An 18,142-nucleotide genomic window follows, 5' to 3' on the forward strand; every position below is an offset into this window, starting at 1 on the left:
AAACTGTGTTCAGAGAACCGACGGTCGGCGGCGAAGCAGCCGAGGCTCCGCCCCTTTAAGAGCAGCAGGAGGAGACGTTTACCTGAAGGCCAGTTCGAACACAGAACCTCCACTGTCGTTACACACTGCCAGGGTCGGGTCGTCTGTGAACTACACACACACACACACACACACACACACACACACACACACACACACACACACACACACACACACACACACACACAGAGTTAGGGTTACATCTCTGCACGGGTCTTGGGGGGTTCTGGGGGGGTTCTGGAGGTGTTCTGGAGGGGTTCTGGGGGGGTTCTGGGGGGGTTCTGGAGGGGTTCTGGAGGTGTTGTGGGGGGCTTCTGGAGGGGTTCTGGAGGTGTTCTGGAGGGGTTCTGGTGATTCAGGTGTGCAGTCCAGCTTTAGCACACACCTTCACATGCAGGACGGCCGTTCCTGGAGGATGAGCGTCTGTGATGGTTCTCAGGAGCTTCCCATTGGCCAGATCCCACATCGTGATCTACACACCGCAACACAACAACACACAACAACACACAGTTACAGCAACACACAACAACACACAGTTACAGCAACACACAACAACACACAGTTACAACAACACACAACAACACACAACAACACACAGTTACAACAACACACAGTTACAACAACACACAACAACACACAGTTACAGCAACACACAACAACACACAGTTACAGCAACACACAACAACACACAGTTACAACAACACACAACAACACACAACAACACACAGTTACAGCAACACACAACACACAGTTACAACAACACACAACAACACACAGTTACAACAACACACAACAACACACAACAACACACAGTTACAACAACACACAACAACACACAACAACACACAGTTACAACAACACACAGCAACACAGTTACAGCAACACACAGTTACAACAACACACAACAACACAGCAACACATAGTAACATACAACAACACACAGCAACACACAACAACACACAGTTACTGTAACACACAACAACAACCGTTACAGCAACACACAACACAGTTACAGCAACACACAACACACAGCAACACACAGTTACAGCAACACACAGTTACAGCAACACACAACAACACACAACAACACACAGTTACAGCAACACACAACAACACACAACAACACACAGTTACAGCAACACACAACACACAACAACACACAGCAACACACAGTTACAGCAACACACAGTTACAGCAACACACAGTTACAGCAACACACAACAACACACAACAACACACAACAACACACAGTTACAGCAACACACAACACACAACAACACACAGCAACACACAGTTACAGCAACACACAGTTACAGCAACACACAACAACACACAACAACACACAGTTACAGCAACACACAACAACACACAACAACACACAGTTACAGCAACACACAACACACAACAACACACAGCAACACACAGCAACACACAACAACACACAGTTACAGCAACACACAACACACAGCAACACACAACAACACACAGTTACAGCAACACACAACAACACACAGCAACACACAGCAACACACAGCAACACACAGTTACAGCAACACACAACACACAGCAACACACAACAACACACAGTTACAGCAACACACAGTTACAGCAACACACAACAACACACAGTTACAGCAACACACAACAACACACAACAACACACAGTTACAGCAACACACAACACACAACAACAAACAGCAACACACAGCAACACACAACACACAGTTACAGCAACACACAGTTACAGCAACACACAACAACAACACAGTTACAGCAACACACAACACACAGTTACAGCAACACACAACACACAGTTACAGCAACACACAGTTACAGCAACACACAGTTACAGCAACACACAACAACAACACAGTTACAGCAACACACAACACACAACAACACACAGCAACACACAACAACACACAACACACAACAACACACAGTTACAGCAACACACAACAACACACAGTTACAACAACACACAACAACACACAACAACACACAGTTACAACAACACACAGTTACAACAACACACAACAACACACAGTTACAGCAACACACAACAACACACAGTTACAGCAACACACAACAACACACAGTTACAACAACACACAACAACACACAACAACACACAGTTACAGCAACACACAACACACAGTTACAACAACACACAACAACACACAGTTACAACAACACACAACAACACACAACAACACACAGTTACAACAACACACAACAACACACAGTTACAACAACACACAACAACACACAACAACACACAGTTACAACAACACACAACAACACACAACAACACACAGTTACAGCAACACACAACACACAGCAACACAGTTACAGCAACACACAGTTACAACAACACACAACAACACAGCAACACATAGTAACATACAACAACACACAGCAACACACAACAACACACAGTTACTGTAACACACAACAACAACCGTTACAGCAACACACAACACAGTTACAGCAACACACAACACACAGCAACACACAGTTACAGCAACACACAGTTACAGCAACACACAACAACACACAACAACACACAGTTACAGCAACACACAACAACACACAACAACACACAGTTACAGCAACACACAACAACACACAGCAACACACAGTTACAGCAACACACAGTTACAGCAACACACAGTTACAGCAACACACAACAACACACAACAACACACAACAACACACAGTTACAGCAACACACAACACACAACAACACACAGCAACACACAGTTACAGCAACACACAGTTACAGCAACACACAACAACACACAGTTACAGCAACACACAACAACACACAACAACACACAGTTACAGCAACACACAACACACAACAACACACAGCAACACACAGCAACACACAACAACACACAGTTACAGCAACACACAACACACAGCAACACACAACAACACACAGTTACAGCAACACACAACAACACACAGCAACACACAGCAACACACAGCAACACACAGTTACAGCAACACACAACACACAGCAACACACAACAACACACAGTTACAGCAACACACAGTTACAGCAACACACAACAACACACAGTTACAGCAACACACAACAACACACAACAACACACAGTTACAGCAACACACAACACACAACAACAAACAGCAACACACAGCAACACACAACACACAGTTACAGCAACACACAGTTACAGCAACACACAACAACAACACAGTTACAGCAACACACAACACACAGTTACAGCAACACACAACACACAGTTACAGCAACACACAGTTACAGCAACACACAGTTACAGCAACACACAACAACAACACAGTTACAGCAACACACAACACACAACAACACACAACAACACACAACACACAACAACACAAAACACACAGCAACACACAACAATTCATTTCAATCACTGATATTTTATCTTCAATAAAATAAATTTTTGTAAAACTTGAACTGTTTGACTTTTGTCTCTGTTTGGACAAGATCTGACTTTCTGTCTCACAAAACAAAGTCCTGGACTGTTTGTTATCCTGGCTTTTAGTCTTTAATTTCTGTGTGTGTGTGTGTGTGTGTGTGTGTGTGTGTGTGTGTGTGTGTGTGTGTGTGTGTGTCTCCAGGGTCATGTGATCTGCTCTTCGTGAGGACAGTGGATGGTTGACCTGTCCTTTGGCGAAGCCGCAGAGAAGCCGTGAGCAGTCGTGGTTGACGCTGAGGGCGGAGACGGCGCCGAACTCGGCCCCGGTGGTCTTGGTGCCCAGGCACAGCCGGAGGGCCTGGTTGGTATCTGCAGAGGACGGGAGGAGCACCGTGAAGGAGCAGCGGAAAAGAGTCTGCATGAAGGTAATGAAGAAAAAGAAAGGAGGAGGAGGAGGAGGAGGAGGAGGAGGAGGAGGAGGAGCAGCAAAACAACACAAACAGACCAAAGCAAAGCACAAGCATGCTCAAGCAGCCGGCCGACCAAGGGAAGAGCGCCCTCTGGAGGCAGTCCGATGCAACACAACGGTAAAGGCGGTCTGACGAGCGGGCCGTACCTTTTCCTGCCGGCGGCGTTATGTCAGCAACATAAAGAGAAATCTGTCACAACCTCAACAGCACCACAGTGTCAACATGTGACCTCACTTCCTGTCTGAATCATCTCCCCACAGGAAGTCCATCACTGCTTCAGCAGCAGGGCGACCCACTGAGGCCCACTGGGGGGTCCGGGTTGTTCTCTCCTTTAGACTAGTTCGAAACATTCTTTGTGCTGTTCTAGGTTTAGGCTGGTTTAGACTGGGTTTAGACTGGTTTAGTGTAGTTTAGACTGGGTTTAGACTGGTTTAGGCTGGTTTGGTGTAATTTAGACTGGGTTTAGACTGGGTTTAGACTGGTTTAGGCTGGGTTTAGACTGGTTCAGGCTGGGTTTAGACTGGGTTTAGTGTAGTTTAGACTGGGTTTAGGCTGGCTTAGTGTAGTTTAGACTGGGTTTAGTGTAGTTTAGACTGGGTTTAGGCTGGCTTAGTGTAGTTTAGACTGGGTTTGGACTGGTTTAGTGTAGTTTAGACTGGGTTTAGACTGGTTTAGTGTAGTCTGGGTTTAGACTGGGTTTAGACTGGGTTTAGTGTAGTTTAGACTGGGTTTAGGCTGGCTTAGTGTAGTTTAGACTGGGTTTGGACTGGTTTAGTGTAGTCTGGGTTTAGGCTGGTTTAGTGTAATTTAGACTGGATTTAGACTGGTTTAGTGGAGTTTGGACTGGGTTTAGGCTGGTTTAGTGTAATTTAGACTGGGTTTAGGCTGGTTTAGTGTTGTTTAGACTGGGTTTAGACTGGGTTTAGGCTGGTTTAGTGTAGCTTAGACTGGGTTTAGGCTGGTTTAGTGTAGCTTAGACTGGGTTTAGGCTGGTTTAGTGTAGTTTGGACTGAGTTTATACTGGTTTAGTGTAGTTAGACACACACACACCCCTTTCGATGATAATAAGTGATACAATTATAGCTTGTGAAAATATAGTTATACAAAATATATTCTCTATAAGCATACATGCACACACACACACACACATCCATACCTCATATATCTAAATAACACTCCTGAAAAGGGGTAAGACAAAGTAAACTTATCAAATCCTACCCCTTGTCCAATATTCAATAGTTAGAATTGATAATTACCTTTCTCTATTAATAGTGTATATATATATATTTATATATACAGTATATATATATATATATATATATATATATATATATATATGTATATATCTTACTAAGAAAGTTTTCTGGTATAGAAGACTATACATATATATAAAAATATAAACGCAACACTTTTGTTTTTGCTCCCAGTTTTCATGAGCTGAACTCAAAGATGTAAAACATTTTCTATAAACACAAAAGACCCATTTCTCTCAAATATTGTTGACAAATCTGTCTCACTGTCCTGACAGAGGACGCGCTCCACAGTGCTCCTGTAGAAGTTCACCAGAGGAGCCGAGAGGAGAGGCCAGCCCGTTTCAGCATCCTGAGGAAGAAGAGCCTTCGCTGGGCCTTCGTCAGCAGGTGGGATGGATCGGTGGTCCAGGAGAGGTCCTTGGTGAGGTGGAGTCCCATGAATTTGATGTTGTCCACCACCTCCACCCTCTCAGCATTTATGTTCAGTGGACCGGGGGGGGGTGGTCTTCCTGGTCCTCATGAAGTCCACTTGACCTCTTTGGTTTTGGTGGTGTTCAGAAGCAGGTTGTTCTCTGAACACCACCCAGTCAGGTGTAGCAGATCAAGATGCTGATGAGTCAGCATGAATATTGCTCAGGTGTGTCTTTGGGTTTTCCACAATAAAAGTCACTCTGAAATGTCTGATGTCACAGCACGCCGCCTCTGATGTCACAGCACACCGCCTCTGATGTCACAGCACACCGCCTCTGATGTCACAGCACGCCGCCTCTGATGTCACAGCACACTGCCTCTGATGTCACAGCACACCGCCTCTGATGTCACAGGGTTTGAGGAGCGTCCAGTTGACATGCTGACTGCAGCTCCTCGTCCTCATCGGGGTCTCCACCTGACTGCAGCTCCTCGTCCTCATCGGGGTCTCCACCTGACTGCAGTTCCTCGTCCTCATAGGGGTCTCCACCTGACTGCCGTTCCTCGTCCTCATTGGGGTCTCCACCTGACTGCAGCTCCTCGTCGTCCTCATCGGGGTCTCCACCTGACCGCAGTTTGTCCTCATCGGGGTCTCCACCTGACCGCAGTTTGTCCTCATTGGGGTCTCCACCTGACTGCAGCTCCTCCTCGTCCTCATTGGGGTCTCCACCTGACTGCAGCTCCTCGTCCTCATCGGGGTCTCCACCTGACTGCAGCTCCTCGTCGTCCTCATCGGGGTCTCCACCTGACTGCAGCTCCTCCTCGTCCTCATTGGGGTCTCCACCTGACTGCAGCTCCTCGTCGTCCTCATCGGGGTCTCCACCTGACCGCAGTTCGTCCTCATCGGGGTCTCCGCCTGACTGCAGTTCCTCGTCTTCATCAGGGTCTCCACCTGACCGCAGTTTGTCCTCATTGGAGTCTCCACCTGACTGCAGCTCCTCCTCGTCCTCATTGGGGTCTCGACCTGACCGCAGTTTGTCCTCATTAGGGTCTCCACCTGACTGCAGCTCCTCCTCGTCTTCATCGGGGTCTCCACCTGACTGCAGCTCCTCCTCGTCCTCATCGGGGTCTCCACCTGACTGCAGCTCCTCCTCGTCCTCATTGGGGTCTCCACCTGACTGCAGCTCCTCCTCGTCCTCATTGGGGTCTCCACCTGACTGCAGTTCCTCCTCGTCTTCATCAGGGTCTCCACCTGACTGCAGCTCCTCCTCGTCCTCATCGGGGTCTCCACCTGACTGCAGCTCCTCCTCGTCCTCATTGGGGTCTCCACCTGACTGCAGTTCCTCGTCGTAACCGACTTGAGTGGACAGATGCTCACATTGGACGGCGTCCAGCACGTTGGACAGGTGTTGTCTTCACGGATGAATCCTGGTTTTCACTGTTCAGGGCAGATGGCAGACAGTGTGTGGCGTCGTGTGGGTGAGCGGTTTGCTGATGTCAGCGTTGTGGACGGAGCGGCCCGTGGTGGAGGTGGGGTTATGGTATGGACAGGCGTATTATTGACGGCGTTATGAATGCAGAGATACGGTGAGGAGGTCCTGAGGCCCATTGTGGTGCCGTTCGTCCAGAACCATCAGCTCCTGTTGCAGCGTGATGAAGCACCGCCTCATGTTGATCTGGACACAATTCCTGGAAGCTGGACACGACCCAGTTCTCTCGTGACCAGCATCCTCGCCGGACATGTCCCCCACTGAGCATGTTTGGACGCTCTGGATGGGCGGAGACGACAGCGTGTTCCACTTCCTGCCAATATCCAGCAACCTGGAACCGCCATTGAAGAGGAGTGGACCAACACTCCACAGGCCACAATCAGCAACCTGATCACCTCTCTGAAGGAGACGTGTTGCACTGCGGGAGGACAATGGTGGGCACACCAGATACCGACCCCCCTTTTTAATGTCCTCCAGATCTTCAGTGGCTTGCTTTTCTGGTCCCATCATGGCACACACACTGCTGTACTGTTTGTTACTGGCTGTGGGCTGCCGGTGGGAGGATGAATGGTGCAGGTCACCCAGTCTGGGCTTAGACTGGGTTTACCAATGTTTCCATAGTCTAGAGTGGCTTTCTAAAGGATTCCAAGGGTTTAGACTGGGTTTATGTACTTTGGACTTTTACTACTGACTACTTTGGGAATTTTAACTTGTTTCAGACTCGTTTTCAAGAGTTGGGACGGGGTTTGGACCAGTTGTCTGTTTTATAAGCCAGTGGTTATTACTGTACTTTAATCGTTTTGACTGGTTGGAACTGGTTTAGCTTGGACTGATTTTTAACTAGTTTAGTGTGGACTGATTTTGTTTGGGACGAGGTTTTTTTGGGACTAGGTTGTTTGGGACTAGGTTGTTTGGGACGAGGTTGTTTGGGACGAGGTTTTTTGGGACGAGGTTGTTTGGGACGAGGTTGTTTGGGACGAGGTTGTTTGGGACGAGGTTGTTTTGGACGAGGTTGTTTGGGACGAGGTGGTTTGGGACGAGGTTGTTTTGGACGAGGTTGTTTGGGACGAGGTTGTTTGGGACGAGGTTGTTTTGGACGAGGTTGTTTGGGACGAGGTGGTTTGGGACGAGGTTGTTTTGGACGAGGTTGTTTGGGACGAGGTGGTTTGGGACGAGGTTGTTTTGGACGAGGTGGTTTGGGACGAGGTGGTTTGGGACGAGGTTGTTTGGGACGAGGTTGTTTGGGACGAGGTTGTTTGGGACGAGGTGGTTTGGGACGAGGTTTGTTTGGGACGAGGTTGTTTGGGACGAGGTTTGTTTGGGAGACGATTGGTCGTCGGAGACGATTGGTTCTCTTTACTCAGACTTCTCATCGGTACCGACGCTCTTAATTCATTGACAAACACTGAAGTAGAATTCATCCAGCTGGAACATCGATGTGTTGTGGTGGTTGTGTTTCCATGGCAACATCAAGGCTCAAATTCAAGTTCAATTGATTAATGAATGTGAATGTGTCCAACCCAGTGATGAACGGTACGAGACAATCTGAGTCACCTGAGGAAACACACCTGAGTGTGAAGGAGTGTGTGAATCATTACAGCCAAATGTTGTACTCTATTACAGTCAGTTGTACTCTAGTACAGTCTGTTGTACTCTAGTAGAGTCAGTTATACTCTAGTACAGTCAGTTAGGGTAGGCTAACCCCTCTATCACAGTCTGTTATACTCTGTTACACTCAGTTGTTACTCTGTTAGTCAGTTGTTACTCTATTTGTCCATTGTTATACTCTATCACAGTCTGTTGTACTCTATTAGTCAGCTGTACTCTATTAGCCAGTTGTACTCTATTACAGTCGGTTGTACTCTATTACAGTCGGTTGTACTCTATTACAGTCAGTCAGCTGTACTCTATTAGCCAGTTGTACTCTATTACAGTCAGTTGTACTCTATTACAGTCGGTTGTACTCTATTACAGTCAGTCAGCTGTACTCTATTAGCCAGTTGTACTCTATTACAGTCAGTTGTACTCTATTACAGTCAGTCAATTGTACTCTATTAGTCAGTTGTACTCTATTACAGTCAGTTGTACTCTATTATTCAGTTGTACTCTAGTAGTCAGTTGTGCTCTAGTAGTCAGTTGTACTCTATTACAGTCAGTCAGCTGTACTCTATGAGTCAGTTGTTATTCTATTAGTTAGTTGTACTCTATTACAGTCAGTTGTACTCTATTACAGTCAGATGTACTCTATTAGTCAGTTGTACTCTATTAGTCAGTTTTTATTCTATTAGTTAGTTGTACTCTATTACAGTCAGTTGTACTCCAGTATTACAGTCAGTCAGTTGTACTCTATTAGTCAGTTGTACTCTATTACAGTCAGTTGTACTCTATTACAGTCAGTCAGCTGTACTCTATTAGTCAGTTGTACTCTATTACAGTTAGTTGTACTCTATTAGTCAGTTGTACTCTATTAGTCAGTTGTTATTCTATTAGTTAGTTGTACTCTATTACAGTCAGTTGTACTCTATTACAGTCAGTCAGTTGTACTCTATTATTCAGTTGTACTCTAGTAGTCAGTTGTGCTCTATGAGTCAGTTGTACTCTATGAGTCAGTTGTACTCTATTACAGTCACTTGTTACTCTATTACAGTCAGTTGTACGCTATTAGTCAGTCAGCTGTACTCTATTAGTCAGTTGTACTCTATTACAGTCAGTCAGCCTATACTCTATTAGTCAGTTGTACTCTATTAGTCAGTTGTACTCTATTACAGTCAGTCAGTTGTACTCTATTAGTCAGTTGTACTCTATTACAGTCAGTCAGCTGTACTCTATTAGTCAGTTGTACTCTATTAGTCAGTTGTACTCTATTACAGTCAGTCAGTTGTACTCTATTAGTCAGTTGTACTCTATTACAGTCAGTCAGTTGTACTCTATTAGTCAGTTGTACTCTATTACAGTCAGTCAGTTGTACTCTATTAGTCAGTTGTACTCTATTACAGTCAGTCAGTTGTACTCTATTATTCAGTTGTACTCTATTACAGTCAGTCAGCTGTACTCTATGAGTCAGTTGTACTCTATTATTCAGTTGTACTCTATTACAGTCAGTCAGCTGTACTCTATTACAGTCACTTGTTACTCTATTACAGTCAGTTGTACGCTATTAGTCAGTCAGCTGTACTCTATTAGTCAGTCAGCTGTACTCTATTAGTCAGTTGTACTCTATTACAGTCAGTCAGCTGTACTCTATTAGTCAGTTGTACTCTATTACAGTCAGTTGTTACTCTATTACAGTCAGTTGTACTCTATTACAGTCAGTCAGTTGTACTCTATTAGTCAGTTGTACTCTATTACAGTCAGTCAGTTGTACTCTATTACAGTCAGTCAGTTGTACTCTATTAATCAGTTGTACTCTATTAGTCAGTTGTACTCTATTACAGTCAGTTGTACTCCAGTATTCCAGTCAGTCAGTTGTACTCCAGTATTCCAGTCAGTCAGTTGTACTCTATTAGTCAGTTGTACTCCAGTATTCCAGTCAGTCAGTTGTACTCCAGTATTCCAGTCAGTCAGTTGTACTGCAGTATTCCAGTCAGTCAGTAGCAGTATGTTCAGATTCATTCCATTAAGCAGCTCATGGACGAGCCGTCTGTTGCCGTTGTTGTAACGAAGCTCTCTGTTCTGTCCCTCTTAAATAAAGTAACACAAACACACAGAACAGGTTTTATGATAAAAGATCAAATGTTGAGATGAGAATCTGCAACTAGAAGCCAAACGTCACAGCTCTGCATCAGAATGAAGGGAAAGAGAAAAAGAGAAATAGAATTCTACTGGCTGAAGTTCGTTTGAAGGTCGACTTCACATCTTTTCACCTTTTTATTGATCAACACTTTATCATTCAGTGTTTCAGCTCTGGTCAGTGTAAGGCTGCACTTTCATCCCTCTTCTCATGCTGTTCCTCATCCAGCTCCTCATCCAGCTCCTCATCCTGTTCCTCACCCCGTTCCTCATCCTGTTCCTCACCCCGTTCCTCATCCTGTCCCTCATCCAGCTCCTCATCCAGTTCCTCATCCTGTTCCCTCATCCAGCTCCTCATCCTGTTCCTCACCCCGTTCCTCATCCTGTCCCTCATCCAGCTCATCATCCTGTTCCTCACCCCGTTCCTCATCCTGTTCCTCACCCTGTTCCTCATCCTGTTCCTCACCCCGTTCCTCATCCTGTCCCTCATCCAGCTCCTCATCCTGTTCCCTCATCCAGCTCCTCATCCAGTTCCTCATCCAGCTCCTCATCCTGTTCCCTCATCCAGCTCCTCATCCAACTCCTCATCCTGTTCCCTCATCCAACTCCTCATCCTGTTCCTTCATCCAGCTCCTCATCCTGTTCCCTCATCCAGCTCCCTCATCCTGTTCCTCATCCAGCTCCTCATCATGTTCCCTCATCCAGCTCCTCATCCTGTTCCTCATCCTGTTCCCTCATCCAGCTCCCTCATCCTGTTCCTCATCCAGCTCCTCATCCTGTTCCTCATCATGTTCCTCATCCAGCTCCTCATCCTGTTCCCTCATCCTGTTCCCTCATCCAGCTCCCTCATCCTGTTCCCTCATCCAGCTCCTCATCCTGTTCCCTCATCCTGTTCCCTCATCCAGCTCCTCATCCTGTTCCTCATCCTGTTCCCTCATCCAGCTCCCTCATCCTGTTCCTCATCCAGCTCCTCATCATGTTCCTCATCCAGCTCCTCATCCTGTTCCTCACCCTGTTCCTCATCCAGCTTCTCATCCAGCTCCCTCATCCAGCTCATCATCCTGTTCCTCACCCTGTTCCTCATCCTGTTCCTCATCCAGCTCCTCATCCAGCTTCTCATCCAGCTCCTCATCCTGTTCCTCACCCTGTTCCTCATCCTGTTCCTCATCCAGCTCCTCATCCAGCTCCTCATCCTGTTCCTCATCCTGTTCCTCATCCTGTTCCTTCATCCAGCTCCTCATCCAGCTCCTCATCCTGTTCCTCACCCTGTTCCTCATCCAGCTCCTCATCCTGTTCCTCATCCAACTCCTCATCCTGTTCCTCATCCAGCTCCTCATCCTGTTCCTCATCCAGCTCCTCATCCAGCTCCTCATCCTGTTCCTCATCCAGCTCCTCATCCTGTTCCTCATCCAGCTCCTCATCCTGTTCCTCATCCAGCTCCTCATCCTGTTCCTCATCCAGCTCCTCATCCTGCTCCTCATCCAGCTCCTCATCCTGTTCCCTCATCCAGCTCCTCATCCTGTTCCTCACCCTGTTCCTCATCCTGTTCCCTCATCCAGCTCCTCATCCTGTTCCCTCATCCAGCTCCTCATCCTGTTCCCTCATCCAGGTCCTCATCCAGCTCTTCTCATTCTTTTAAATGTGGGAACACGAGTCGAGCAAAGGTTTGAACTCACCAAAGACCAGAGCCAGACCGTGAGACGTTCCCACGGCGATCACACCCGACACCGTCTGCACACACACACACACACACACACACACACACACACACACACACACACACACACACACACACACACACACACACACACACACACACACACACACACACACACACACACACACACACACACACACACACACACACACACACACACACACGGGTATGAGGTCACAGCACCTCAGACACTTTACTGTGTTTTGGACGTCCCCTCACGGCCTGAGGAGGATTGAATAAAAGTGAATAAGAGTGCTGAGACACTCACTATGGCTGTTGGCAGTCCGGCATCCACTTTGTCCTGAGAAGACACACAAAACAGTTTGACTGTCAATAAACGCTAGTGATGTCACAGCGGTGTTGACGGGTCCTCGCACAGCCAGGCCCGTTGGAACGTGGCGCATGTTGAGGTTTGTTGCACGTCAGAGTGTGAAGGAATTGTGGGTTAACTATTACATCCAAGTGTCAAAAAGGTCCAGTTCTGTGGCTGACACAGCACCGACCCCAGCCGTCGTGACTTTGTCGTGTGTCATGATGTGCGAGGACCGATCGCGAGGACGATGTCACAACGTTTGAGGCCATGGTATGTGAAAATATAATTCCTTAAACTTCCTCTTACCAATAGGTGGCGCTATGACTGTGAATATAAAATTAGTGTATGGACGTGTTCAGGGCAGCACTGTGATGACACATGTAAAGTTTCAGGCAGATCGCAGCATGTGGAGCAGAGTCTGACATCACTTCCTGTTTCATGGCGAACCATCAGATATTCATTGGAGCGCCGTGGCCACGCCCTTTGGGATTATAGTTACATTTTGATGTGTTTTCATCTGGAAGGCCTGTTGTAGATCCTGTTGGGTTAGAGTCTGGGTGTCATGACTTCCTGTTGGGTTAGAGTCTGGGTGTCATGACTTCCTGTTGGGTTAGAGTCTGGGTGTCATGACTTCCTGTTGGGTTAGAGTCTGGGTGTCATGACTTCCTGTTGTGTTACAGTCTGGGTGTCAGTGACTTCCTGTTGGGTTAGAGTCTGGGTGTCAGGACTTCCTGTTGGGTTATAGTCTGGGTGTCATGACTTCCTGTTGGGTTAGAGTCTGGGTGTCATGACTTCCTGTTGGGTTAGAGTCTGGGTGTCAGTGACTTCCTGTTGGGTCAGAGTCTGGGTGTCATGACTTCCTGTTGGGTTAGAGTCTGGGTGTCAGTGACTTCCTGTTGGGTTAGAGTCTGGGTGTCATGACTTCCTGTTGGGTTAGAGTCTGGGTGTCAGTGACTTCCTGTTGGGTTAGAGTCTGGGTGTCAGGACTTCCTGTTGGGTTAGAGTCTGGGTGTCAGGACTTCCTGTTGGGTTAGAGTCTGGGTGTCAGGACTTCCTGTTGGGTTAGAGTCTGGGTGTCATGACTTCCTGTTGTGTTACAGTCTGGGTGTCAGTGACTTCCTGTTGGGTTAGAGTCTGGGTGTCAGTGACTTCCTGTTGGGTTAGAGTCTGGGTGTCATGACTTCCTGTTGGGTTACAGTCTGGGTGTCATGACTTCCTGTTGGGTTAGAGTCTGGGTGTCAGTGACTTCCTGTTGGGTTAGAGTCTGGGTGTCATGACTTCCTGTTGGGTTAGAGTCTGGGTGTCAGGACTTCCTGTTGGGTTAGACTCTGGGTGTCATGACTTCCTGTTGGGTTAGAGTCTGGGTGTCAGTGACTTCCTGTTGGGTTAGAGTCTGGGTGTCAGTGACTTCCTGTTGGGTTAGAGTCTGGGTGTCATGACTTCCTGTTGGGTTAGAGTCTGGGTGTCATGACTTCCTGTTGGGTTACAGTCTGGGTGTCATGACTTCCTGTTGGGTTACAGTCTGGGTGTCAGTGACTTCCTGTTGGGTTAGAGTCTGGGTGTCAGGACTTCCTGTTGGGTTAGACTCTGGGTGTCATGACTTCCTGTTGGGTTAGAGTCTGGGTGTCAGTGACTTCCTGTTGGGTTAGAGTCTGGGTGTCAGGACTTCCTGTTGGGTTAGAGTCTGGTTGTCAGGACTTCCTGTTGGGTTAGAGTCTGGGTGTCATGACTTCCTGTTGGGTTAGAGTCTGGGTGTCATGACTTCCTGTTGGGTTAGAGTCTTGGTGTCATGACTTCCTGTTGGGTCAGAGTCTGGGTGTCAGTGACTTCCTGTTGGGTCAGAGTCTGGGTGTCATGACTTCCTGTTGGGTTAGAGTCTGGGTGTCATGACTTCCTGTTGGGTTAGAGTCTGGGTGTCATGACTTCCTGTTGGGTTAGAGTCTGGGTGTCAGGACTTCCTGTTGGGTTAGAGTCTGGGTGTCATGACTTCCTGTTGGGTTAGAGTCTGGGTGTCAGTGACTTCCTGTTGGGTTAGAGTCTGGGTGTCAGTGACTTCCTGTTGGGTTAGAGTCTGGGTGTCAGTGACTTCCTGTTGGGTCAGAGTCTGGTTGTCAGTGACTTCCTGTTGGGTCAGAGTCTGGGTGTCATGACTTCCTGTTGGGTCAGAGTCTGGTTGTCAGTGACGTTGTGTGGTTCAACGCGCTGCATATGTCTACTAAATGTCTTGGATGTAGGTGAAACGTGTTAAACGAAGAACTGCATGAAACTCTCCAGCACATGCCTGATGGTAAAGCTCCAGGACCTGATGTAAAGCTCCAGGACCTGATGGTAAAGCTCCAGGACCTGATGTAAAGCTCCAGGACCTGATGGTAAAGCTCCAGGACCTGATGGTAAAGTTCCAGGACCTGATGTAAAACCCTACGACCTGATGGTAAAGCTCCAGGACCTGATGGTAAAGCCCCAGGACCTGATGGTAAAGCTCCAGGACCTGATGGTAAAGCCCCAGGACCTGATGGTAAAGCCCCAGGACCTGATGGTAAAGCTCCAGGACCTGACTCAATGTAGATCTTAAAATAATAAGTAATGCGTTAGCAAGCATACTGGAAATCATTACACCTCACATCAGGGTGTATTCCTGATCAAACTGATTCATTAAAGGACAAAACTCCACTAACAATACACGTAGATTAATTAGTCTTATAGACCACTCCACTAACAATACATGTAGATTAATTAATCTTATAGACCACTCCACTAACAATACATGTAGATTAATTAATCTTATAGACCACTCCACTAAAAATACATGTAGATTAATTAATCTTATAGACCACTCCACTATCAATACACACAGATTAATTCATCTTATAGACCACTCCACTAATACACGTAGATTAATTAATCTTATAGACCACTCCACTAACAATACACGTAGATTAATTAATCTTATAGACCACTCCAATAACAATACACATAGATTAATTAATCTTATAGACCACTCCACTAACAATACATGTAGATTAATTAATCTTATAGACCACTCCACTATCAATACACATAGATTAATTCATCTTATAGACCACTCCACTAATACACGTAGATTAATTAATCTTATAGACCACTCCACGAACAATACACGTAGATTAATTAATCTTATAGCCCACTCCAATAACAATACACATAGATTAATTAATCTTATACACCACTCCACTAACAATACACGTAGATGAATTAATCTTATAGAGCACTCCAATAACAATACACGTAGATTAATTAATCTTATAGACCACTCCACTAACAATACATGTAGATTAATTAATCTTATAGACCACTCCACTATCAATACACATAGATTAATTCATCTTATAGACAACTCCACTAATACACGTAGATTAATTAATCTTATAGACCACTCCACGAACAATACACGTAGATTAATTAATCTTATAGCCCACTCCAATAACAATACACATAGATTAATTAATCTTATAGACCACTCCACTATCAATACACACAGATTAATTCATCTTATAGACCACTCCACTAATACACGTAGATTAATTAATCTTATAGACCACTCCACTAACAATACACGTAGATTAATTAATCTTATAGACCACTCCAATAACAATACACATAGATTAATTAATCTTATAGACCACTCCACTAACAATACATGTAGATTAATTAATCTTATAGACCACTCCACTATCAATACACATAGATTAATTCATCTTATAGACCACTCCACTAATACACGTAGATTAATTAATCTTATAGACCACTCCACGAACAATACACGTAGATTAATTAATCTTATAGCCCACTCCAATAACAATACACATAGATTAATTAATCTTATACACCACTCCACTAACAATACACGTAGATGAATTAATCTTATAGAGCACTCCAATAACAATACACGTAGATTAATTAATCTTATAGACCACTCCACTAACAATACATGTAGATTAATTAATCTTATAGACCACTCCACTATCAATACACATAGATTAATTCATCTTATAGACAACTCCACTAATACACGTAGATGAATTAATCTTATAGAGCACTCCAATAACAATACACGTAGATTAATTAATCTTATAGACCACTCCACTAACAATACATGTAGATTAATTAATCTTATAGACCACTCCACTATCAATACACATAGATTAATTCATCTTATAGACAACTCCACTAATACACGTAGATTAATTAATCTTATAGACCACTCCACTAACAATACATGTAGATTAATTAATCTTATAGACCACTCCACTATCAATACACATAGATTAATTCATCTTATAGACAACTCCACTAATACACGTAGATTAATTAATCTTATAGACCACTCCACGAACAATACACGTAGATTAATTAATCTTATAGCCCACTCCAATAACAATACACATAGATTAATTAATCTTATACACCACTCCACTAACAATACACGTAGATGAATTAATCTTATAGAGCACTCCAATAACAATACACGTAGATTAATTAATCTTATAGACCACTCCACTAACAATACATGTAGATTAATTAATCTTATAGACCACTCCACTATCAATACACATAGATTAATTCATCTTATAGACAACTCCACTAATACACGTAGATTAATTAATCTTATAGACCACTCCACGAACAATACACGTAGATTAATTAATCTTATAGCCCACTCCAATAACAATACACGTAGATTAATTAATCTTATACACCACTCCACTAACAATACACGTAGATTAATTAATCTTATACACCACTCCACTGACAATACACGTAGATTAATTAATCTTATAGACCACTCCACTGACAATACACGTAGATTAATTAATCTTATAGACCACTCCACTAACAATACACGTAGATTAATTAATTTTATAGACCACTCCACTATCAATACACGTAGATTAATTAATCTCATAGACCACTGCACTAACAATACATGTAGATTAATTAATCTTATACACCACTCCACTAACAATACACGTAGATTAATTAATCTTATACACCACTCCACTGACAATACACGTAGATTAATTAATCTTATAGACCACTCCACTGACAATACACGTAGATTAATTAATCTTATAGACCACTCCACTAACAATACACGTAGATTAATTAATCTTATAGACCACTCCACTAACAATACACGTAGATTAATTAATTTTATAGACCACTCCACTATCAATACACGTAGATTAATTAATCTCATAGACCACTGCACTAACAATACATGTAGATTAATTAATCTAATAGACCACTCCACTA

The 18,142-nt window shown here is 44.7% G+C and overlaps 1 protein-coding gene across 1 annotated transcript in view; it reads right to left on the reverse strand.

Annotated features, from left to right (window-relative positions):
* vps8 (VPS8 subunit of CORVET complex) overlaps positions 1-18,142 on the reverse strand; it is an 89,585-nt gene that overhangs the window by 60,400 nt on the left and 11,043 nt on the right. The window contains exons 6-10 of the mRNA XM_080493911.1: positions 12,806-12,838; positions 12,497-12,551; positions 3,715-3,839; positions 425-511; positions 83-150 (exon numbers count right to left, since the gene is read on the reverse strand). Coding sequence (XP_080350037.1) covers positions 83-150; positions 425-511; positions 3,715-3,839; positions 12,497-12,551; positions 12,806-12,838 — 368 coding nt within the window. The remainder of the gene's footprint in view (positions 1-82; positions 151-424; positions 512-3,714; positions 3,840-12,496; positions 12,552-12,805; positions 12,839-18,142) is intronic.

Source organism: Lipophrys pholis, assembly GCF_963383615.2.
Source record: "Lipophrys pholis genome assembly, contig: SCAFFOLD_28, whole genome shotgun sequence".
NCBI lineage: Eukaryota > Metazoa > Chordata > Actinopteri > Blenniiformes > Blenniidae > Lipophrys > Lipophrys pholis.